Consider the following 16,001-nt stretch of genomic DNA (forward strand, 5'->3'; position numbering starts at 1 on the left):
GCACCAACAGACCATCTTCCCTTAGCAAGAGCAGGACAATACTGCAACTCTCTCCTCCACACAATGCTGTAAGCTGTTTGACTTTTCTTTCCTCTTTGAGAAAGGAAAGTTTAAGAGTAGAATACCAGTGATCTATCCAAGCATTTTAGACCTGTAGTAAGCCACTTAAATGCTAACAATAAATGAAGTTACTTTTCATCTGAAGTACTTTCCACATAAGGGTTTACTTCAATGGCAACAGAAGATAATTAACTCCCACCAAGAGTACTTTTCACTTTTTACAACGGTATTACCAAATCTGTTTTCAACACTCACAATTCAGATCCTCTTTCCCTTGTCATGGGAAAAGCCTCATCATGAGGCTTTTAAACAATAATCACATTACTATTCTTTTCTCTTGACTGTCATTTTAAGAGATTTTGGGATTCCAATTCTCATTTCCTCTGACAAAGAGGAAAAAGAATTTTAGTTAAAAACTGTTTCCTAGAATTCTTACACACCTAAATAATTCTAGAGTTTAGATTAAAAAAAAAAAAAAAAGGCAACACAAAATTGCCTGTGCTTAGTTTTCAGTTAATCACTACTGTCACCTACACTCAGAATCCCTGGGACAATCTCTCAGGTCCTGTACAAAAGGTACAAGAAACACTGTAGATAATCCTGCTCTACGCAGGTACCGAATGGCCAGCCAGTTAAATGCAGACTGACTGGCTGCCAGCTGCAGGCAGACAGAATTTGTTGGAGTGGAGTTCTGTCTTCTTTAGTGAGGACAAAAGGAAGGCAAATATAGGGGACCCTCCTTTACCTATCTCATTATCATATTTATCAATTAAATAATTTTGATCAATACACTGAAAAATTATTGGAGAGTTAAACAGAGCAACCAAGTGTGCTCATTTCTTTACATACCCTCATATTTCAATTATACATCCTTCCAAAAGATCAATTCTTAGATCTGTATATACAGTGGAATGGCAAAAGATGTATTTATTAACTGGTTGTATTCATAAAGATTTCTCTCAAGTTAAAAAGACACTACCTGAACAATATAGATCTAGTAGCAATTAGACTCTTTTCCACCTTCATTTGCTGTCTACAAAGACAGAATAATTCAAGAGAAATCAAAATACAGAATTACATTCCTTACTTTGCGAGAATCTTTATGTATTAGAGATGCTTTGTAATCAAGATGTGACTAAATCTTATTGAATTAAACCTCCAAATTTCATAAACATAAACTGGAGCTCAGGGCAGTTAAAATTCCATTTGATAGAAGTAAATCCAGATGAAATTACATTAACCAGCACTGCAGCTTCATAATAAACACTGAAAGCACTTTAATATGAAGACAGACTCTGAGATACACTGCAAATGAAATCTGTAATTGAACAATATGCAAGTGATGATTTCCCTCAATTCAAACTCTGGCCACCACTATTCACCAACACCACCATGCCAAATGCACCTTTACTGATTTAGGATCTGCATTGTAACAGCTAGTGGAAATTTAAAATTTACAGCAATAATGAAATAAGTTTTACAGATTTACATTTGCATGCATTTTAACATCTGACAAATTCAAAGATGAAAGGGAAAGTCAGTTCAGGAAACATTCATGGATATTGATAAAGCAGCAGAAATAGAAACTGATCATGCCAAATACAGAGCAGAAAATACAGCACAAAGGAAATATCATTAGAATGATGAGCTTTGTTAAATGCAGCAAATTGTAAGATGCAGACAAAAACAGATGTCATGCTAGATAAGAAAAATACTTGTAATTGGAAAATATCTGGTGAACACCTGACTTTGAGGGCACAATTTCAATTAGCTGGTTTGCTGTTTTTTTAATTCCTTTTGCTGGAATATAGAGTTTTGTTATAAAAGAAATTTAATCTGCTCAGAGTATAGGATTTTAGAGATCACATCCTAATAACATGTCAGAAAGAACTCAGGCAACGAGAGCTTAAACATGTTTCCAGTATCATCTGGTGAAAGAGAAAACCTATAGGTGCACATGTAGCATACCAATCATGCAGCCGCTTCCCCAGACTACCAACTAAATTTGAATGTATCATGTCCTAACTGTCCAATGTGCACATACTGCCTTGATCTGCTGGCTATGGCAATGCTTACACACACTGTGTGTAACTTACTGCAATCACATGTAACAAATGGAAGCCGATACTGCAAATGTGTAAACCAGAGAGCAAAAATAAAACAGCTTGCTTAAAATACAACTCCAGCTCTCAGTAGGATTTAATTCACAGATTTGATGAAATGCACAGACCTACAAACAATTATTTTGGTTTTTCTAAGAAAACATGGAAAGGAAAAGGCTTTTTTATTATTCATCAAAGACTGCACCTTTGCACTGAACTAGAAAATGAGGCGCATGATGTGGAAAGATAACTCTGTTATTCACCACTCTCAGAAGACTGCACCCTCACAGGAGTGCTGGAAAGCACTTGGGCTGTGTCTGTACAGCTCTGAGTTTCCACATCCACTGCAGTGCCTTCTGCTGCTATATCCCCACACAGACTCGATCCGAGCACATACCAGCTTAGTCACACAGCACACAGAGAGAAAACACCAAGCACACAAGCCAACCGGAACTGCAGTGCATGTCCATGATTTTGTTCAGATGAAAAATCATGAAAATGGGGATATTCCTATGGATTTGTTACAAATAAAAAGCAAGGGAGGAATTTATATAGAAGACAGTGTAAGTTTCACCAATTGCACAAAAATATATTTTAAAATAAAATAGCGTCATAATGCAACTGTATTCATAATATTGCCTGATTATAAATTTATATCCCGTTATCTTTGACATAACTAAAGGTTATAGAGGATGACAAGCATTTTCTCTATTTCTTCTACAACAATTCTCTCAGAATATCAATTCTTTATTCTAGCCTATTGTATGTTCACAAGGGATCCCTTGTTTACTCTAAGCAAACAAAGCTTGCATCTCAAATACATGTTACACTGAACTAAAAACCAAATCCTGATTCAAATATGTTGCTGTTATGTAGCTTCAATCTGAATTTACATTCAAATCTGTGGGAGGAACAGGTCTGAGATACTACCCAGTATGTACTATTTCAGATTTTTTAAACATAAATTATGCAAGACTAACAAGGACAACAAGGTTATAAAGACTCAGTATGTACCAGAAGTCCTTGAAAAGCCCATTCCTATTTAAATAATCTAGAAGTCATTAGGCAAAGATCATAACATTCTTAGCCCAACAGGCCAGTGAAGTTACATGCTTTGCCCTGTGATCCACTCCTCCAGTCTGTTAAGGCACTGAAGGCTACATTTAATTCAGAGAGAAACACCAGCAGCCATAGCCAGGTATGAAATCCTGGGATCTCTAGCAGTTGTGCATGCTGTACATCCCTAATAGCTTACATCTGAATCCAATTAAAACTACTAAGTGAATTCATAAATGGGACCAGATTTAGAGAAATAATAGTTACATAAAAAATACTTTGTCTACCATTCAGTAAAGGCACCATCAACATGTAAATTTCCGGTTCAGATGGCTTTTGGTGTAAAAGAACACATGAGAATAGAGAAGATATTCTTCCTAAGTTAACTGTACACACATGCATAAATCAGTGATCCTTTTTAAATTATGTGCAGAGCAGACACACAGAAAAGTGCTAAGATTAGAGGGGTACTTCTGCTGCCTAAGAAATCAGTGTAAGGCAACTATTACTTCAAATGTAAAAGGACTGGTTTCCTCGAGAGAAAAATTATGTCCAGGTATAACCAGGATGTACAGTTGCTCACTGCTGATCTCTCCTGCAAAAATTAAATATTCTTGAAAGAGCACAGTGTTCTGAAATTTTCCTTACCTTTGCACTTGTAACTTTATATATAAATACTGTCCCATGTATTTGATTTTTAAGTGTGGATCTTTGACTTGTGGCCAGTAACTACACACGGAAGATGCATGGACAAAGCACTGGTTGTCCCTGCCCACAGTACCCTACATAGTAATAACATTTCTCCTGTAACATTTTGGCAGTTCTTCATTTTTATGTGCTCTAATTTTAAATGCTAGTAGTTCCTCTTTGACACATGATTTGGGGAAAAACCTGAAGAACAAAAAAAACACGTTAATTTCTATACATGATGTATTTTGCTATTTCCATTTTGATTTTTTTTCCCACATAATTATATTGCATAATCCATATTTTAATTTATTTTAATTGTCTTTGTTGAGGGTCACTTAACTTTCTAAAGCATACCAGTTTTAGAACTGTTTTCCTCCTGAAAATTTATTAATTGACTTGAACATATTAAAACTCTATTTATTACTTAGTAAAAACACATGGTACTCTATAGAGAATTTACTCATTAAATGATCCCATATTCACAGAATTCACACTTGGGATAGAAAATACTATACAATTTTTAAAAGGTTTAAAATACATAGACATTGATAATAATTCAAATTACTGCACTGGTAAGATTATCTATAGAAAATAAATACACTTTAGAAACACAAGTGTGTAAGTTAATTAAAAACACTTTATCTATGTTTTTAGGTGGAAAAACAGGATAAAATGCATACGTGTACTACCTATAATCACAAAGCAGAGCATAGCAGAGATGAGGAAAAAACCTACAATTGTTCATGTTATGGGTTTCTCCTCCATATAGGCTGCCTTCTGGGAAAGGGTAAGGCATAATTCTTAAGAGCACTTGGAACTGATTCTTTCCACTCCATAAATTGGTGCTATTAGCTTACTCCAAGTAACAAAAAGTGAAAGTTTCACCTCAATAGCTCTAATGAAATTTGTGTTACAGAAAGGGTCAGCTTATTTATTATGACAGAGAGATTTCTATGTTAAATGCCACATGTATGTTTACTAAACACATTGTCTACTCCCCAAGGCTACGTACTTCATTAAGCCCTGAATGTGAGTTCACAGTTTGAATCTCAGAGTATATTGCAAGTAGGAAAACAGAAACAAAAGGATCACCAATCTAAAAGTACTGGGACTCATCCTCTCCTTCACATCCGCTCAACGTCAGTTTACAGAGAGGCCTCACTTTGGCTCTTAGCTAGATTACCATCAACAGTTCTGTTTGTATTTAATTTATGAGTGCTTTCAACGTTTATAAACATTATTTGATCTCTAAGAGGTCACATGTTACAGAGGAGGATCAGTCTGCAGCAGGTGTCTAGAGTGTCTAACCCAGAAGTTCCATTAACTTACAGTTTGCTACCTGGATTGTTAAGGAAAACCTAATAGTAAGTGCAGTCCTACAAGACTAAGAGTTACCTGAAAAGGGGAGAAACGATGAGAAGGGGAAGGTCCCCTCTATGTGCACAAAGGGTTCTCTCCACAGCACAGCCCCAAATGATGCCACCTGTCAAAAGCTGGCTCAGGATGCTCAGCTAACTGCCACGCACCACGTAAGGGAATTCTCTCTGAGAGCTTTCTTTTGAGCTCCACAGGGTATCTGTGGTCTACATTTTTGTTAACTAAACTCCTAGACCACAGGAGACACAGTGAGTGTTCAGCCATTAAATGACTTCTGAACTAATCCAAGAATCAAAGCTATGAATACAGCAAAGGGCGTTCAAACCACCCGCCACGCTACTCGACATTGCGAGACTCTGCGCTGCAGCACCCGAGAGAAAGCACTGCAGAGAATTTTTAACGTTACTTTTTTAATAACAATAATTTGCCCGTATTTTTGGCAGCGCGCACACCAGCTCTGAGCACACGTCAGCCAGCCGTGCCTGCCGCCCGCGCGGTGCCGCCGCCCGCCTGCACCTGACCCACAGCCCGGGGACAGCCGCGGGCCCCGGGCCGCCGCAGCGGGGACCAGAGGGACTCGTCCTTTCCCGTCCGCCCTGCGACGATGCTGGGCGGGGGCTGTGCGGCCGCTGCGGGAGCGGGCGCGGTGTGCGGAGCGGAGGGGAGGCAGCGGCTGGGGCGCCGTGGGGGCAGGTGAGGGCGGACGAGGGCAGGACGCAGCGGGTCTGCCATGGCCGATACGGCGGGGGGTCCCCGGCTGGCAGCCCCAGGCCCTCTCCCCGCCCCGGAGCTCCCCCTCCTCCACCACGTGCAGTATCTTCCCGGCGGGGAGCAGAATTCCCTGTGGGGACTGCCTGTCCCCTCCGCTGCCCGGAGTATTTCTAGTTCTCATCCTTGCCCGCCGCCCTGGCTTCCCCCAGGCGTTTTCCTTCCCACCTGCACGCTCCTTATGTAAGGCAGGATCTGATGGAGAGCGGGGATGGGGGGGTGTCAGCGCAGACACACACACACATACACATACATACATACACATGCAGCCACACAGCATCCCTCCGCAGCGGCTCCTGGGAAGATGCCGATACCTTTTATCCAGGCACGCGATCCACTCGCCGGAGGACGAGGAATGGGAGGCGTGAGCGGCGACCATGTTGGACCGGGATCAGGTTGCCGTGCACCCGGCTGGCGGCGGCTCTCCCCGCCCGCGCCGGTCGGTCGGTCGGTCCGTCCGTCCTCGCTCCCTCCCTGCGCGCACAGCGCGATGGGCTCGCCCAGGCCCCGCCGCAGCGGCCGAGAGGGGCCGCCCGCCGCCCTCACGGCCCAGCGCCCTCACGGGTTCCGACCTGCGGCAGCCGAGATACCCGGCCCTGCTTCAGTGCAGCCGGCAGGGAGCGGCCCGGGGAGGGGGCGGAAAGTCACTCCCCTCCTAAAAGGTGGCTTCCCTGAGCTCCTCAGTGCCCGCACCTGAACCCGGCTTAGTGATCCCTCCCCTTGCTTCACCTTGACTTGGTTTCAATTGGAGGGGCAACACGAGCGTTGTAATTGCCATAAGCAGCTCAGGAGTATTTTATCGGCGCTCCAGAGCACTGTCCCGTCCCCCCGCCCCCAGCAATAAATGCACAGTGGGTGAGTGAAAGGAAGGTGTAGTCCGCATTTCAGGATTTTCCCTGGACCCTTCCTCCAGTCCGCTGTCATCTCCCATGAAACTGTGTGCTAAGCTCTCATTTCTTGTACGTGAAAAATGAGCTGGGCAGCGCAGCCTGTGAAGAGGATTTGGCACTTGGAAGGAACCCAACACATAGCATGAGAAGGGTGAGTTTAGTGTACAGTGAAACACGCCCACACCCTTCTGTTGTGTGTGTGTGTGGCCTGCAAGGTGCAGGGCTTTTAATGATACTCATGTGTATGTGATTTTAAAACTGATGATGAAAGGAAGGAATTATGAAAGGAAGGAAGAACAGCATTTCTCTCTGCTTTGCAAATTCTACATTAAATATTTCCTGTGAAATAGTTTCTATAGATTGTTTCAGGTTCTAGATACTATCTTCCAAGTAATCAGTTTATGAGCATGAGCTTCCACTTACAGTCAACACAAATTGCCTTGAGTACCTTTTGAGAAGGGTAGGAGGCTCTACGAATCTCAGCTGGATGTTTGGGGTTACAGATAGATGATAGCAGAGTAAAATTCAAAGTGTGCCTTCCTTCAGGCTCATAACTCCCCTCTGCTCTACAGTGTGGGGACAAATTATTAATTCCAATGGTGATCATATGCCAGTGCCTTTCAGATTTCTCCATGGGCTATGTTCTCTACCCTCTGTTGTGATTTCTTTGGTTGTACCAAGTAATTTTTTTAAATACATGTGCTACTTCATATTTCACATCTGCCTTTTAGTTGGTTGCCTTGCTGTCACAGCTTCTTTAGCACTTTAAAAGAAATAACTTTTAACATTGGGATACTGAACAGTATGATGAAAAATCTAAGGAAATGTATCTAAAGATCCCTTTTGCTAAATGGATACAGCTAAGAAATTGGCATAGCAGAGGAGAATACCACAAAAGGCAATTCTTTCCTTTTGCCTCAAAAAAAAAAAAAAAAATTAAAGTACATGCCAGAGGAATAGAAGAGGCTTCCAGTTAGTGAGATCAAAGCTGCAGCTCTTCCTTTGCTGTCGTCCCTGGGGGAGAAAAAAAGATAATCTTTTGCATCTAAGTAATCAATCTACTTGAGGAAAATCAATGCTATTCATTTGTCAATATGCAAGTGTTTGAGAGCCAGTAAAACCAGAGCTTGAAAGGTAAGCAGCTCTAAATTCTCAATCAAATTAATGATTTATAACACAGTGCGTACATGACAGATGAATCAATAAAACTCCCTAATTTTGTATTTCCGTTATAAAACATTAACATTCACCAGAGCCGCGCCCCGGCCCGGCCGCCAGAGGGCAGCCGAGCGGCGCCGCCTTCCTTCGGGAGCGGGGCCGGGAGGAGCGGGGCCGGGGCCGGAGGCTACTCGCAGCGATTTCCAGCAGTGCCGCTTCTCAAAACCCACGTCGGTGCCGTGACTCTGCCCTTGGCCCAGCAAGGGTCCTGCCCTGGGACAGCGCTCTGTATTTAGCAGTACTTCGGCTTCCAAGGAACGCAGTGCGCGTCGGCAAAAAGGGGATGCTGCTCCCGTGCTTGGCCGTGGGCAGACACCACTCAAAGATGGATATCTTTTTGTGGAGTAACCATTAAAAGAGACTTTAACGCTTTATGGATTGTGTAAGTTAGACATGCCCAGAGTGAGCCGGGAACCTTGCCTGCATCCATACTTCATTCGGAAGTGTCCCAATTAGAGAACAATTAGAGCAAGACAGTCAAAATTAACTCTGGCGTTTGTATTATGAGTAATCATGTAGCTTTCTAATTAAGACACCAGTGAAACTTCTCAGAGAAACTTAGCAAGGAATAAATATTTGAGTAGTTCAGATATCAGCCTGTGTCAACCAGAGAGTCTCCAAACTGCACAGAAATGTCACAAGCTCCTGACTATTGTAATCAGAAATCCCTGACCCCAGGACAGTTCATTTTCTCTTGAAATGAAAAGTTCCAAATAAGCATCATATATCTCACACGACAAGTCAAATAGAATACAGATTCTCCTGTGACTCTTAAGAATTCAGACCATAACAAGCCTAGGAAATGTAATTTCAGAGTACTGGCCTTATGTTAATGGGGTCAAGTGCCCACTCCCTTGTGACAACATATACTAGAATGAAAATGCTAAAGCACACTTCATTAGTTTATACCCTGTACCTCCTCCTGCTGCCTCACAGTGCTCATTCTTAAGCTATGCACTTGTATTAAAAATATTATTTAAAAATGTATTTGAGATTTAATTTCTCCTTATTGAACAGAAGGCTAATGGGACTTTTTAGAATCTGAGATGTGATAATGCAGCCAAAAAATTAAAATGGCAGCTGCTTCCAAAGGCGATTGCTGCTGAGAAATGGAGAATTGCCAGCTGAGGTATGTGAAAGATCAGTTGACCTTTTAAGTTCCCACAGTTTAGGAAGGAGTTACAGGGCCATGCTCTTAAGAACCCCTTAAACTATAGAAAACAAAATTAGCCAGCCTGCAAGTTATGCCATGCCTGTAAGAATAAGGGTTCAAATGTGTAGGGTCCAAACTGCTGTTTGCATTATGGGACATAAGGCAAATCATTCTGAATTTAGTACTTTGCCTATTTCTTTGCTTTTTCTGGCCAGTACAAATACTCATTCCCTCACTTTTACTGAAATGCAGCCAATGAGATCTTGCTTAAGTTTTCCAGAAAAAAATAAATTTTCTTCAATTCTCTTCAAATTTGCTGTGAAAAATATGAACCAAAAGACTAAATCATAGTTGTTGGAGCTTGAAATAAAATTACTTATTGGGTTTATTAAGATTACACAGTAATAGATTACAAAGAAGAGCTACTGTGGAAAACTCTTTATACCACTAATTATACCAAAAACTTCAAGGAGTTTCAAGTAACTGCAGTAATAATTTCACTGAAGCTGATTTTAAGCATGGTGTATGGAAGCCAATTTAAGCAGTAGAAGTCCAGAATGAGCACATGAATTCTACCTCAAGCAAAGAAGTCTTGGGAGAAAGACGGAGACTGACAGGACTGTGATCCATATTTAGAACAGAGCAGCGCCACATTCAGTGTGGTTAGGGTTGTAGGAACCAAAATGGTTCAGTTGTACACACACAGCACCTGTGGGCTTCAGAGGAGTGATCAGCCTGTAGTGGAATAAAGACACAGAAACCTGCATGTGAGTTCTTTTAGATTTGTATGCTGTGAGGGCTGCAAAAGATGTGATGATGTACATACTTTAAACCAATGCATGTATTAATAAAACTGCCCTGTAGAGCAACATAACAATTCTCCTCTTCAGTGCTAAGCAAAAAAAGCAGCATACAGTATCCTAGAAAGAGAGTTTCACAAGTAAGGACTTCCTTTCCTTCCTGCATCATTCTGTGTTCTGACTTTTTCTTGTTCCTATTCTTCTCACTCAGGATAACTCCCCAGTTAGTTCACAGGAAAGTCTATTGAAATAAATAAACAAGTTTTAACTTAGTCACAGGAGTATTGTCAAGAGTAATTAAGAGTAGATAATGTAGTATAGTTCTCTGAAGATGTAATACTTTAAATGCATTTAATAAATGTTAATTTATCATTGCTCTATTATGAACACATCAGCATACTGTGTTAAAACAAAATTTTGTATGCAGAACCCAGGACAACATAAGGAATTTCAAGGTGGTAAATATCAGGGAAATACTTTGCAGTTGCCTAAGATACAAGGCAGGCTGGGCTCAGACTGCACTGTGACCCTTTTCAGTACAATATTTGGGAGACAGTAGAACTTGGTGCCACACTGGAGCCACACAGCCTGCTCCTTGTTCTGGGAGCACAGGGCAGACACATCAGTGCTTCTTAACAGACCCAAATGAGACTGATCAGCAGGGGCTGAATCACAGGCGTGATGAAGAGGGTCTGGCTTTGTGCCCAGTCATAGGAATGGGATTCATGGGGTGCTGGGCTGGCTCTCCACATCCCCACAAGAGCCTGACAGGTTATTTCAGCTCCTCACTGCCTGAAAGCAGCTGTGCTGCCTCTGGGCCTCACCCTACAAGTGTTCATTTAGAACACAAAGCATGTGCTTGGGAACTCCAGTGTGCCTTGTCCACACTGCATTGTCAGCTCTTTGTCTCACTTTCTCTGGAACATACTTACCATGGCTAACAGAATTAATTATTAGATTGTAATTATTTAGTAATTCTTTCACCCAAAGTACAAAAGCAGATGAAAATTCTTCTTGTCTATATGTCTACTTTCCTATTCTTTTATCCTTCCCTGCCAGCTTTGCTATATTTCATAGATTTTCATCAAAGGCTGAAAAAAAAGTGGTTTTGCTTACCTGCAGAGCCAGATGAGCATATTTTAACTGTTCAGGCCAAGTTTTATCTTCACAACATAGTGTCAGTTCTCTCTGCTAGATACAGATAGATACACCTTCAAACCCAAGTCTAATTTCAACATTGCTTGATCACTATGGGACATTTACTCTTCCTGCTCTGTTCCCCATTTCTCCTAACTTCTCTTCATTTCCAGAAGTCAAATGTATCTATTTTTTCTCTAATTTTTTTGTATTGATGCATAGACACTTAAAAAACAAAGTTCTGATGCAATGTCAAGACTGATGCAATGTCAAGACACTGAGATTCTTCTATTTATTTCTGTATGTGTATTATTCATGAGATATGGGGCATAAAATCATTTGACTGCACTCTCTCAGAACTCCTTTGTGATAATTCACAAAACAACCTCTCAGTAGTAGACACTTTTATTTATGTGACTACCACACCTCCCCTTATAATTTGAGGTTTTCAAGTGCAAAAGGAATGTGTTACTTCGATTCCAGGCAAATAAAATTTCTGTCATGTGGGTGAAAGGTGTTTTCAACAGCCTTCCTTCTCTAGCTCCCAATGGCTCAGCTGTCACACTGATTCCTTGTTTGCAAAATTGAGAGCTGTAAAACATTATACATATCACAAAATAAGCACTCCTAAAAAGCTCTGTGAATTAGTCCTATATAATTAAGACATGTAATTTAATTAGACATTATAGGAAATAATGACTTGTGATCTGCAGTGACTAAAGAAACAAGTCTTTTAATTATTTTCTGTAAATTCTTTCAGTAAAAAAGATACACTACTATGAGTGCAATTCAGATCAAATTCAAAAATTATTCTGGTGCAAGTGATTATTTCATAAATACATGCAAAGAAAGTCCAGGATGTTTAATAAGTCTGAGATTTCCTTTTTGCTTGTGTGTTCTTTACTACTCTAAGAACAGGACTGTAGTTGGCATCCCAGAAGTGCTATAATGAAAGCATTCAGAGCTTTATATTTACTTCTACAATGCAATACAGTCTGCTGTAGGTAAAGATCATGCATGACACACTTTTGCACTTGACAAGTCATTTATGTAGTAATTAATTGTGCAGCTTCATATACACTCAATGCAGCTATTCCATTCATCACAATACAGTAAACAAGTTAATTCTTTCTGCAACATTTGGTTCACAGGATTCCAGATTTAATTTTTCTAAGAACCTGCTGGGGGCACCAACACATGCCCATAAAAATCAAATTATGATATTTGGCAAATGAAAAAAGAAAGACAAATTTAATAATTTATTTATATGTTATAAATTACACGGTACACCTCAGGTTATATGTAATGCTTATAGTCTTCTTCTCACAGCTTGGAAAATACACCTACAATGAATTTGCTTGCAGGCTTATACTTGCAAATAACTCACACCAAGAATGACCTGAATAAAGCACAAGCATCTCTAGTAATGCATTCTGACTGAGAAAAAAAAGGGTGAACCAATTAGCAAGTGGGAAAAGAAGCTGCCTTGACGGTGGGCTGCCTCCTGGTTGGTACAGACAGGTGGCATTTGTTGGTTTAAAACCAGAGTGTTGAGTTGTGTAACAGGAAACCCAGCTACAGCAGCCACATAGTTGAATAGCAGTTGTGAGGTGCTACTTCATGCATGTAAAAACAACAGGAGAAGACCATGGATTAAAAATATATTAATGACACCACAGTAGCATAAACCAAATAATTCCCTAGTTTGAAGCAGGGGGGCTTTTTTCACATATAAGTTATATTGGTTCTAGAGAAAAGTTACACAAATCTGAAAGCTTTAAGCAGAGACTGGACAACATATAGCAAACTTTTTACAGAAATTCTGTTTTCTTTGGTGTTCTCTTGTTTTCCTGATGAAAGAAAGACTCCACATTTCAGATGCTCCCTTGCCCCCTGAGAGTTGCAATGTTCAGCTGCCTAACAGCAGCACATTATCTTGAAGTGCCTATTTTTCTAATGCTTCATACATAGTGGAAGGATGGAAAGAATAGATAAACGAAAGCAAAGAATAAGGCAAATTAGAAGCCAGCACAAAAAGAGGGTAAGAGTTGAGCAGCAGACTGGAAAGAGATTGCTGCTGAGGAGTGCATTGACTTTAAATTTTTAGAAGATCTCAATTTCTTGAGATCTATGGAGAAGAATCTTGCTATGGAGAAGAATCTTACTGAGAAAATTTGATGCAGATAAAGAAATGAAATTAAGTTATCACCAGGAAAGTAACAGGAGAGAAAGACCTCTTAGGCACTAAACAGAAGAAGCTGGGCTTCTTGCAGCAGCCAAGAAATGCAGCACGGAAGTACCTCCTCACTGATGTGATGGCTCATCAATTACCTCCTACTTGGAAGTGTTCCTGAAAAGAGAAAGAAAAGTGACAATTGCCAAAAGTTTTTATTATCCTCACATAGCCACAACTTGCTTCTGATAAGGCAGGGTATCATTGTTGCATTTCATTACTCAAAAAGTGCCTATTAACATTTTTTGACATTTTGATTTTTGTGCTCTTGTTCTACTTCTAGTCAATGTAACCTGTTACATTATTCAATCACTTTTATAGTTAGGAGTTTTTTTTGCCAAGTTCAAGTGGAATTCCCTGCACTTCAATTTGTGCCTGTTGTCTCTTTTCTGAGTCTGGACATGCCTGAGAGGAGTCTGGCTTTATATTTAGCTCTAGCCTCTAAGTCCATCCTGTTGGGTTTTACTAGATTTTAGACTTCACACTTTTAATGTTGTTCAGATACACATCATATATGACAAAAATACTGGCCATCTTTCCCTACTGCATATGAATATTTCCTCTAGCAGTCTAGTGGGTGCCTCAGAGGGCTGGGATGGAAGAGGATCTCTGGGGACAGTTCACTCCAGGATTCCCTGTGATCATTTTTCTTTCCTGCAGGATGGGGATGGGCTAGTTCTCAGTGCAGCCCAGCAATATTGCCCTCAGAAGACCTTCCTGGCATGCTTACAGCCCTCACTGGATATTCAGAATATCCAACAGCCTTCAGGCTTTCACAATCCCCAGGGATGACTATATGATGCAACCCCATCATGAGGGCTAAAATTGATCAACCTATGAGCCATGTACTCATCAAAAAATGAGTAGATATTTTTTAGAAGCACATGCACCCATTCTTGTTTTCCTCCTTAGCAGAGCTCTGGAAAGAGGCGTTTATAAAAGTATCTATGTTTGCTCACCTTAGTAGTTTAGTCCCTCAAAATAGCTACACTTGTAAGCACACCTTTAACAAAAGATTTTTAAACAATGCATTTTAAAGGTTTGAAGCGTTTTGCTATGTTTATGCCTTTTACAAAACAACCTAGTAAGTTTCCTGGGGTGAAATCAATGTGGATCTGGGATAAAGATACTACAGGTCTTTCTGAATGATTCCAGGAAAATTCAAAAAAAGCAAGGCACTGATTCACTTATATTGTTGATCTTTTTCAGGTTTACTTACATAGAACATTTTAGGTTTTGGGGTTTTGAGTGATGTAGACTGTATAAGCACACATTGTCTGTGACTAACCAATCTCATTTCACTTTGGCAGAGGGACTGATTTTTTCTAGGCTTTCTTCTTACTGGAAGAGATGATGTTACAGAATACTTCTATTGAGAGGATAGTACACAAATCCCCCTGAAATGCTTCAGTTAATATTTGCTACCAGATAAACCAGGGAGATATGCAAATTGTACAAATTTACAAAATGTCAAGGCATTTTTTGTTTTGCCTTCACTAAGCCAAGAACGATTGTGTCATCTTATTATAAACTTGTAAAACATTTAGATATTTGAAACTCACATAGTTCTGGGAAAGAAAACTATGAGGATAGCATGCCACTGTCCAATTACTGCAATATATGTATTGAAATAAAAATATTTAAACAGATGTTATAAAAGACTCCATTTTTATTGTACAGCATAGGCACATCTGCTGTACTTTAAATACTTCTTATCCATGCCAAAGAAATAGTATGAAGAGAAAATGTCTTTTTTGTGCTTTTCCTTTGAGTTTACTCTATGTGAATACGGGAAGAGTCTTTTCAATAGGAAAAAAGGCACTGATTGTAATCGCAACATTTTGTGTTTGCCCTACAGCTGCCATTTGTGACTAGTATGGAAATCAAGTCCTGGCTCTTGTTTTCTGGCCCCTTTTAAAAACCTTGAATATTTCTAAAATAGTATTGGGCAGGAAGGAAAGGAGGGACAGCATTGTGTAAGACCAAACTAATATAAAAATGCTGTAGTGCTACACTCACTTCCTTCCAAATAATTTTCAGGCATTAGCTGATTGGTATTGTTCTTTACAAAGGAAATATGTGGTGTCACAGTGTTATCCTCAGTGGTGAAGTGCACCTATGCTGATGTTTATGACACACATTTGTTTTCAGGATGTGCTTGAGTTTTAGTATTAAGGCCTTGAGCACATAAACTCCAGACTTAGACAGCAGTGGAGTGGTGGCTTTAGAGTAGTAACTTAATTACTTAAAAGGTAAGGCTCTTACATTTGCTCACTGGTGAGTCTGGAAAACTTAATACAGCTATATTTAGCAACAATATTTAGTAAGAAGCATCCACTACTACTAAGTACGTGCTTTAGCAATGCAATAGTCTCAGAATTACAGAGCACTGCAACAGGCAGTCTTCCTTCCTTGAGCTGCTTCTGTTACAAACCCATTGCATACTCCCGGATGACAAAGGTACCCGTGTAAGTTTATCCATAAGATATTATTTAAAGCTAACAGATGGATGGGGCA

At 40.2% G+C, this 16,001-nt stretch overlaps 1 protein-coding gene across 2 annotated transcripts in view; it reads right to left on the reverse strand.

Annotated features, from left to right (window-relative positions):
- Positions 1-6,827, reverse strand: part of RAPGEF4 (Rap guanine nucleotide exchange factor 4) — a 141,767-nt gene extending 134,940 nt beyond the window's left edge. The window contains exon 1 of one of the 2 annotated variants that reach the window (XM_064717886.1): positions 6,368-6,827. In XM_064717886.1, the coding sequence (XP_064573956.1) occupies positions 6,368-6,432 (65 nt within the window). In that variant the 5' untranslated portion in view covers positions 6,433-6,827. The remainder of the gene's footprint in view (positions 1-6,367) is intronic. The other variant, XM_064717887.1, reaches the window with a different exon arrangement.
- Positions 6,828-16,001: the final 9,174 nt, after the last annotated feature.

The sequence above is a fragment of the Zonotrichia leucophrys genome, chromosome 7 (assembly GCF_028769735.1).
Source record: "Zonotrichia leucophrys gambelii isolate GWCS_2022_RI chromosome 7, RI_Zleu_2.0, whole genome shotgun sequence".
In the NCBI taxonomy this organism is placed as follows: domain Eukaryota; kingdom Metazoa; phylum Chordata; class Aves; order Passeriformes; family Passerellidae; genus Zonotrichia; species Zonotrichia leucophrys.